This window comes from Anthonomus grandis, chromosome 8, assembly GCF_022605725.1.
Source record: "Anthonomus grandis grandis chromosome 8, icAntGran1.3, whole genome shotgun sequence".
In the NCBI taxonomy this organism is placed as follows: domain Eukaryota; kingdom Metazoa; phylum Arthropoda; class Insecta; order Coleoptera; family Curculionidae; genus Anthonomus; species Anthonomus grandis.
The window spans coordinates 6,462,433-6,472,308 of record NC_065553.1 but is presented as its reverse complement, the minus strand read 5'-3'; the positions used below and the strand labels follow the sequence as shown (position 1 = coordinate 6,472,308).

Sequence of the window (9,876 nt, the reverse complement as noted above, 5' to 3'; positions counted from 1 at the left end):
GGCACATTAACTACATACTAAGTCAAATTTTCACGGTAAAGCACACTGGTTACATGTTAAGTCAACAATTAGTATGGGGAAAAAATCGGGATGAAGAGCCTAATTATGGGGCGCTAGGGTTTGGCACAGCCAGTTTTTTTTTCCTAAAAATATTTATTTATTTAAATTTATAATAATATTTATTATTCCAGTAGCCGTAGTAAAATCCACGGTGGCCAAAAACGACCTGATAATTTTTCAAACAACAACGTGCTTTTTCTTTTTTTTAAATGTAGTCAGGAGAAAATTCTGATGGATATTGAATCCCTCATCTTACTTCTGGTACTTTTTATACTACTGAGGTACTAAAGTAATTAATTTAAAAAAAAAATTATTCTTGTTAATTATGTTTGTATAAACATTTAAGATTTTAAGTTTATTACCTCTAATTGTGGAAAACAAAAAACAATCAAGAGGCAAATGTGTAATTTGTTATTATTGTTATTTGTATTTTACAATAATAACTAAATATTTTGTGTTTACTTGTTAAATCATTTATTTGGCAATCTTGCCAAATATAAATATATTAGACACTATGGCAAAACCAGGTGCTATTTACCGTGTGCCCTGGTCCCAAATAATCATGTCTATTATATTTCAACTCCAAAAAATTATCGTCACATTTTACATTAAAAAAAATGTGTTAATGTTCCTTCAGATTTAGTAATACAAAGCAGTAGTTTAAAAATGTAAATTAGCCCTTCTCTATCGAAACTCGAAAGATATGGTCTTTTTAAAGACCGTTTTGATTAAGAATCATTCAAATGTTCATTTAAAAGGAGACTAGTAAAATTTCATTGCTTGTCCAAACAAAATTACTATAGCAAGAAGATTAATATAATAAGTCCTGCCCCAATGCCACTAAAAGAACCCTCTTTTTAATACAACTAATGAGACTATTTGATTATTAATGAAGCTAATGAGCAAATTTTAAATGAAGTGATTATTCTGAAATATGTAATTCATTCACATCAAAAAAAGCCACTCGAAAACTGAGTAAAAGCCGAAAGGAATTTTAGCGGAAATAAATGAAATTCACATTGCGAATCCCTGGTTTGAAAAAGTCTTTTTTTTCTTACACTGGACAGATATTTTCTGAATATACCCTTTTCCTTATCTCTAATAATAATTTGCGAGATATATTGATCATGAATATGTAGTACCTCCGCGCGTTAAATTTAAATCTCCCGCTTTACACTGAATTCAAATATAATACGATGTGATACGATACCTGCAATATCGATTATTCAAATTTATTTCTCAAATAATTCCGACGGGTGCATGTAGTAGCATCTTAGCATTTTTGTTCATGTTCAGATCAATATCTAATGCTATCTTAACAATCCTATAATTAACACCTAATCAAAAGGGCTTTTTCTCTATAAGTAACCTTTTTGATTAGGCGTTTGCTTTAGATATTAGGATTAAATGATAAGATTGTCAGGTTAAATGAAATTTAATTTCCCGCCTTAATTTGGCCACGCCTTTCTACCATTTCGATTGGTCCAATTAGGCACGTCAAACTGTCAAATTAGTTACTACAGTTTCCGTTGCCAAGCGAGAGGACGCTAGCTGATTTGTCAGAAGAATTTCTATCAGTTTGTATGCAACCACCACTTCTCTATATATTTGTGTTCTGTGGTAGCATCGTAATGCCATGGCTGTATACCCTCTTCTTATTTTACTTTCTCTATGCGTTAAGTGATCTATCAAAACATTTTATAATACCAGCCCTTAAACGGACAGACAAAGTATCAAAAACACAAATTTAAGTGAAATGCGTTTCTTTATTTCCTAATTCTAAATAACAAAAATCTTTACGTTTAGCGGGACGCGTGTGTCGCAACAGTCTCTAACGAAGATGTTAACCTAACTATTTTCAAAATCAAAACAGCCCCTAAAAAAAACGTTAAATAACTTAGGAATTTCAGATTTTATAACAAAAATTATGAGGGACGACTTCTTAATGCACACAGATGCCATCGATGCTTCCAAGAAGAATTCAAACGAACCAATTTACGTCAAAGACTTTTCCGAATATGGACAAATCTTGCACATCCACTTCTCCCCTTATGAATGGACCAAAGATGTGATGCTTTTGGCTTTTGAGGAGAAAATACTATTCGTACATCTATCTTTTGAGGTAAATAACGCATTAATCTTATATTATCATCATTCTCAAACCTTTTTGAGAAGAAGATGCTGGAGAGACTGGAGAAGTTCTTTGAATGAAGGAGCATCTTCGGTGACTCACAGCATGGCTTTCGCAAAGGTTGATTAGTTGAAATTGCTACCTACGATTTCTTCTGCAGAATAATTTAAAATTTGGAAAGGAAAATGAAAACTTTAGGAGCTTACCTAGACATATCGGAAGCTTTTAACAGTCTAAACGTCATCATTTTAAATAAACTGGAGTTGTATGGTCCTTGTTTAAATTGGATAGAGTCCTATCTTTCAGGAAGATCCCAGAGAAGGTCTATCCCAAGATGGAGGGTAGCAATCAAACAATAAATCAAGCAACAAATATGTTTTATTGTCATAAAAGTAAATTTATTGATAAAGCTCTAAAAAGAGAAAATACATATACACATACACATTTGAAGGTTGGTGACCATACTAAAGGCACTCCACAACCATGAATGTTTCTGGCATCCCTGTTTTCCAGAAATACTGCTCCAAGACACTGAACCAAAACATGCCAAGTCAATGCAATATCAAGAGTATCAATACACATATATAACTCCTAAAATAAACAATTTTATTTAGTTTAACTACAATAAAAATGAACAACAAAAACAAAAATTCAATCATTTCATACTAGCCTTTTGCAACTAAGAGCTCAATAATTAAAGAGATTTTTACCGTCAAGTATTAATGTTCTAGGCAATTCACTTGTCGAGTGGTATATTTATGACTATTTGTTGTGTTCATATTTCTAGATTTCTTATGAACCAGACAAACAGATTTTAATATAAATAAGGAGGAAGAGATTGGGATTTTATGTGTGATAAGCTCTGTAAGAGCATTTTTTTTTGCAAGACAAAAACACTATTTAACAAGTAAAGTGTGCATGCATGCCAGAAACACAAACCTTACTTTAAATGGAATTTTATTAAGGAAAAATGAACATTTCTCTTCATTTCAAATCAGCCTCTCCTGCTGCCACCTTAAGAATATAAGAATTTGCTGATATTTTCCGATATACTGTGTGATATGACTTTTAAATTTTAGTTTATTGTCAATAAATAAAACTAAGAGCTCAATAATTAAAGAGATTTTTACCGTCAAGTATTAATGTTCTAGGCAATTCACTTGTCGAGTGGTATATTTATGACTATTTGTTGTGTTCATATTTCTAGATTTCTTATGAACCAGACAAACAGATTTCAATATAAATAAGTAGGAAGAGATTGGGATTTTATGTGTGATAAGCTCTGTAAGAGCATTTTTTTTTGCAAGACAAAAACACTATTTAACAAGTAAGGTGTGCATGCATGCCAGAAACACAAACCTTACTTTAAATGGAATTTTATTAAGGAAAAATGAATATTTCTCTTCATTTCAAATCAGCCTCTCCTGCTGCCACCTTAAGAATATAAGAATTTGCTGATATTTTCTGATATACTGTGTGATATGACTTTTAAATTTTAGTTTATTGTCAATAAATAAAACAAAGAATTTATTATTTTTGTTTAGAGTCTGATTTTCCAAAAACACATCATCTTAATTGCATTAAAAATTCATACTACACACTAGTCTCTGAAATATTTAAACACGGTTTGTTAGAATCACACCGTTTCTTCATTTTAATAATATCTCATTTTAATAAGATTTATTGCATTTGTGACATGCCACAAAATGGTTGCATCATTGGCAAATTGAATAAATTTCTCCAAGATTGGTCCAAGAACTGAACTCTGTGAAATTCCATGAGTCCCATCACAGCACCCTATTATGCAAACAAGACTCAAACCCGTACCACTCAAGTTTCGCCAGCAGTATTTTGAGACCGACACAGTCAATTGCCCTTTGTCAGTTTTTAACCAATTTCTCAATGATTTTTGAGAAGGTTGGAAGCAATGCTATCAATCTGTAAGAAGAAGATGATTCTGAAACTCCCCTCTTAAACAAAGGTATGATTCTGAGCACCTTAAGGCAATTGGGAAATTGGCCAGTAAGAATGATTAATTGCAGATACTAACACCTCCAATAAATAATTATAGTCAATTGAAAAATAACCATACATTAAATTCATCATAGCCAGGCATATTTTTTCTCCTTATCTCTTCCTCAAAGCTCAAGTAGGTCAGTAGGCAAAAGAAAAAATTGATCTGGTCCAGCCCTATACTCAAAAAACTGTTCATAGTTTGAAAAGCCAGATGCCCTGAATTTGACCTGCTTTTTTACAACTTGTGGTACAGTAAAAAACTATTTAGCTTATTAGGTACCAAATTTATTGTCAGAATATTAGCATAACATCTTCTGAATCAATTAGTGATGAACTAGGAGTACCACAGGGAAGTATCATTGTCCTCTTTTTTTCCCTGGTGTATATTAATGATCCCCCCTGAATAGTCTACCAAAAATGGATCCCTGGAGTAGGAAGAAGTAATGACAATTTTGGAAGTAATGATGAGCTTCTTCTTTACAAGACCTTACATCTCCTGAAAGTGATATTGATATCATTAAAAATTTAAATTTACTAGGTAAGAAAGTAGGATAAGTTGAGTAAAATCCTGAAAACATATTAGGAAACAAAAATTTTTTTATGGTAGTACACAAAATGTTTAAAACTATGGGGGTATTTGATACCATGCCTACATTTCCTCATATCAAAACACTAAAATACACCTTGAAATAAAAGTGCATAGAAGAAACTCATCGAGTCTTATTAATTTTGCAAATGACTTAAGAGCCTAATTTTGGAAAACATCATAAACTCTTCATCATAAAACAGATCAGACATTGGATCAGGCTCAGAGGTGGTTTAATGGCAACGAACTACTTTTAAATTGTGACAAATCATCCTTTTCATGTTTTACAACCATCCAGTGTCAAGATCAATACCCAGGGACCATACATATATTATTCCAGAATGGAGAACACTCTAAATCGGTTCATTTTATGGAGATTAACATTGATTTTTACTTACATGGGGAAATACAGATAAATCAAATTTGCAAAAAGCTTAACTCTGCTTGTTTTTCTAAGAGTTTTGACGGACTATCTGCAAGAAAAAACATTGGTGGTAACCTATTATGCTAATGTGTACTCCATCCTATTGTTCCTTAGCAGTATTAAATTCTGGGGTGGAGCTGTGAGATGGCTTTGTGATACAAAAGAAAGTGCTGTGCATTATTTATGGTATTACAGCAAGGGACTCATGTTGATGTAGGTTTAGAAATTTAAACTTATTGACATGTCTAGCAGTATATATTTTTTAATGCATTTAGTTCCTTTTTAAAAACTTTGCATCATTTAGTCACCTTCTACCTCTTAATGAACATAATACAAGAGCACTGGGCTTAAATTCCAGGCTTTCTCTAACAGAGCCTGGTTCAATCTATGCTAGTGTTGTTTTTTATATTGGTTTTTTTAATAATTGATATCTACTTTGTCTAATTTTAACTGATTTGTGTCGTTTTTTTAGAATTCTATAAGTATAAACAAAGTTTATGAGTTTCCTCACCCGAGATGTTCTGCACTAGCCATTTCACCCAACTCTTCTTTAGCAGTATTACCAAATCAAGTCATTTTCGCCACCGGATCTTCCGACTTTAAACTTAGGGTTTATGAGAGTGACTTGGAACAAAACACCCTTTGTAGGGTAAGAATCTTTAGGTTATATCCGAATCGCACAAGTCTGATTATTTATTTATTTTAGGAACTTTCAGGCCATGTAAGTTACATTAACGATGTCACTTTTGATCCAGAGAATCTTTATATGGCATCAGCAAGCGATGATAATACAGTCAAACTCTGGTTTACTGATGGGTTTAGGTTGAAGAGTACTTTTCATTTGAATTCCCCTGCAATGGTTGTATCTTGGCATAGAGCCGATTCTGGAAAAATGTTGGTTGCAGAAAAGATTGGTAAGGCCTGTATTATTGTTTTATTTTAATTTTCCCAAATAATCACACTTTATCAATGAGAGATTTTTAATATAATAATGAGGGTAAAATTACAAAGTTGCACAATGCAAACATGCATCCTGCATATGCAACTCCGATAAAGAATTGAATCTTATCAATCAAATAAGTAATTTTTTTTTACTTTATGATATTAATTGACCTTAATAATGCCAATCAAATTATTAAAAACTGTTGGGTATAAGCTACTAGGATATATAGGGTATTTAAAAATTGTGTGCAATATCCTCACTCTCTTTGAAGACTAACTCTATTTTCACAAATCGTAACTTTTATAATTCATTTTTAACTGTTAATAATTTTGATAAGATTATGATACTTTCTCGAACAACCACAATTCAATAAGAGCGAAGTATACGGTTTTCAAAATTTTTAATGATCCTTATATAATATAATTTATAAATCAGTTTCTTTAATGCATATAGACAGTGAAAATTTGAGAAACTATTCAACACTTAAAATATCAAGGCATCATATTGTGATAACTAGTTTCTTTAATCTCTTTTAGGATTAATAAAATTCTACAACGTAGATACAGAAACCCCAATTCTATCACTAGACTTTGCAAAGTCACTTTCTTCAGCCCACTGGGCCCCTTCCGACAGTCAAATTTTGGGTACTTTACAACTTGGCGAGTTATTGGTATGGGATTTAACAAAACCATGGTAACTTAATAAAATATTTCTGGCAGCATAATTTAGTTCTATGAACTAATAAAAAATTTGTAGCCTACCCCAACAAAGCACCATCCTATTTCCGGAAAACGGAGGAACAATTAAATTCTCTCCCCAGGGGGAGCTGGTGGCTGCGGTTAACAATCTTGACGGTTCGCTTAAAGTGGTTCACACAGTGACTCAGCATCAGAAATTAAACGTGAGCCTTTCCTTGCCTAGTAACGTACAATGGCATTATCATTATCCAATTGTTTGTGTAGGAGATGATATGAAACTTTGCTTTTGGAAAGTGAGCACTAAATGAATAGGTTTCAATAAATATTGTTTATATTTTTTTTAAATGCCGTTTTATTCTTTTTTATTATTCGAAATTCAAATTTTATTTATTGCCAATAATGCATGTCCTCCTAAAAGCTTTACATTAGATTCTATTTTAAAATGAACTAAATAAAAGAAAGTCAACTGAAATACATTAGGATCTATTTCATGAGTGTTTTAAGGATATTTTTAATGACATTTATACTAAATAATATTTTAATTTAAATATCTTTAATTTAAAATGCGTTTTTAACAGATTTATTATTTTTGATTCTTGTAATATTGCTGACTTTATAGTAACTTAGTATAATTCATTTATACAGGTTGGGGAATTGAATAAATCGCAAGACAACAACACAGTCAATCTCGGTCTCAAAAAAAAAAAACGAGCCGATTATTATTTTTTTTCGAGAACTCTTGTCGTTTGATTGGTATTTTTTACAGAATATCAATATTAGTATTGACATACCTCATTTTTTTTAAAGCGCTGTTATTTTCTTGTCAACTTATGGCTGTTTATGTCCCTTCCCAAAGAGTTGAAATGATTATTTAGTTCTATGGAGGCAATTCGGCACTACAATTTACTCTATGTGCCACGAGCAAAAATGACCAAAACAAATAGTTCATAACGCCCTAGAAGTGGCTTCAATATGATCAAGAAGAAGTGTAAAAGAGAATACTGGGTATGGACCATAAAACTGGTACCAGTATTTGCAAAAAACATGGGTGCTATTGAGAACTATATGCACTGTGGAAAGAAGTTCTCAAGCCTTTCAGCAACTAGCTATTGATGATGGGAATAAGGAGTTACTGACAATATCTACTCAATTACGCCTTAACATCTGGCATCCAGTATGCACTAGCAAAAATTCCAGAGAATTATGGATTCTTTATTGGGTTGTTTGCCAGGGGTAGTTGTATTCGAAAATGATACTTTAATAACTGGAGGTTGATTAAAAATCTCGTTTTAAGAATTTTAGATAATTCAGGGTTAAAGATAAATTTTGAAAAGTGCAGTTTCTTTCAGGAAAGAAAGAGTATTTAGGTTTTGTTATTGTTAAAGAAGGTTTGCACCTTTCAAAAGAAAAAACATCTGTTATTGACAATGCTTCCCCAAAGATGTTAAAGAGTTGCATCTTTTTTGGATACAATAAATTATTATGGAAGATTTGTAGAGGATGTACAAAATTTTAAATGGGCATGTTCCGCAAGAGTGTGCTTTTCAAACAGTCAAGGGAACATATAAAAGTCTGCAATAGTTTTAGTTCACTTGAATCCAGCTTTAAGTTGATATTGTCAGTAGATGTCTCTTCCGTGGGCATCGGGGCTATTCTCAGTCACCATTTTTCTACGGAAAAGTCGATAGGTTTTGCACCTATAGTCTATTTCAAATAGGTTGATAGTAATAAAACACTAAGTGTGCAAAAGAAATAAAAATAATTTGAAATAAAAATAATTAACTTTTCTTCTAACTTCTCGTTTAGTGTCTTCATCAAGGACTCTGGCAGGTCTACCTGTACTATGCTTTAGTCTTTAGTGGTTTTATTGGTCCTACCTTTCTTTCCCGCAATAGTCTATAAATGGTAGATTTTTCCATACCAAAGTCATTCGGAAACCTTCCTGTACAACTTCATCTACAGCAAAACTAAGGTGGTAGTGTTTTAAATAATCATGCATTTAAAACAATAACTTTTTCATTGAATTAGATTGCAGCAGTACGAGTAGTCGCTCTATTATTAGTTAGAATTTATTCATTAACTAGGTATTAAGTTTACCTACGCCCATGGATGACCACAAAACTCTTTAAAATTCACATTTTATTACTCTCTACCTATTTGAAATACAGTATAGATATCTCTCAAAAGAAGGCCTAGTCGTAATAATGTTTTAGAATTCAATCAGTATTTAAATTTCTAAAGATTTAAACTTATAACAGATCAGAGACCACTATTAAGGAATATCACAATTTTCTGCCAGCAGGATAAGAAAGTTTGCAGTAATTTTGTCAGAATACAATTAAGAAATTAGATATATTTGCAGCAATAAAAATAATGCGGACTGGTTATCACGCATTTCGTCAAAGGAAAATAATGATTTATTTAATGACGATAACACTGATGCTGATTATTGTTCATTTCTCCCAAAAAGTTAAATAATAAGTTTTAAAAGTTTACAAAAAGAGAAAACAGGTTGGTCTTAAAAATTAAATGGTAAACCTTTAAAGGCATATTTTGTTAAAATATTTCAATTGTGTATGGTAAAAAATTGCGTTATGTGGAATCATAGGATTGTAGTACCCAGTTCTATGCAGCATCAAGAATTACATATATGGTTGAAACCTTTGGTGTGACACAAATTACGAGACAATTTACCACTAACCAAAATTCTTTATTTTACTCACAAACGTGTATCGCTAACGATGTTATTATCTTCGGGAGAAGATTAAACTTTATAGGAGAGTTAATCTTCTCCCAAAGATGCTTTTCTGTTTACATAGAAGAATTTCTGAGGATAGGTTCAAGAATAAGATGTGGTTTAGATTTGGGCTATTGCTATTTGGTTTGACACGTATATGAATATTAGATCCTGTGAAGTGAATAGAATAGAATATTCCTGTAATGAAATTCTTTTTAGAATATTTCCAGTTATTTCAGTATATATTCCTAGAATGTGTGTTAAGTTCTAGGTGATCGTTC

At 31.8% G+C, this 9,876-nt stretch overlaps 1 protein-coding gene across 1 annotated transcript; it reads left to right on the top strand.

The window, feature by feature from the left end:
• Positions 1-1,667: 1,667 nt before the first annotated feature.
• LOC126739789 (nucleoporin Nup37) lies at positions 1,668-7,203 on the top strand. The gene is made up of 5 exons (XM_050445604.1): positions 1,668-2,182; positions 5,690-5,866; positions 5,924-6,131; positions 6,697-6,853; positions 6,917-7,203. Exons 1-5 carry the CDS (start codon positions 1,988-1,990, stop codon positions 7,164-7,166), a joined length of 987 nt encoding a protein of 328 aa, XP_050301561.1. The 5' UTR covers positions 1,668-1,987; the 3' UTR covers positions 7,167-7,203.
• Positions 7,204-9,876: the final 2,673 nt, after the last annotated feature.

Coding starts and splice junctions, on each gene's coding strand:
- LOC126739789 (XM_050445604.1), top strand. CDS start 1,988: ATGAGGGACGACTTCTTAATGCACACAGATGCCATCGATGCTTCCAAG. Junction 6,132..6,696: donor GTTGGTTGCAGAAAAGATTG/GTAAGGCCTGTA, acceptor AATCTCTTTTAG/GATTAATAAAATTCTACAAC. Junction 6,854..6,916: donor TGGGATTTAACAAAACCATG/GTAACTTAATAA, acceptor AAAAATTTGTAG/CCTACCCCAACAAAGCACCA.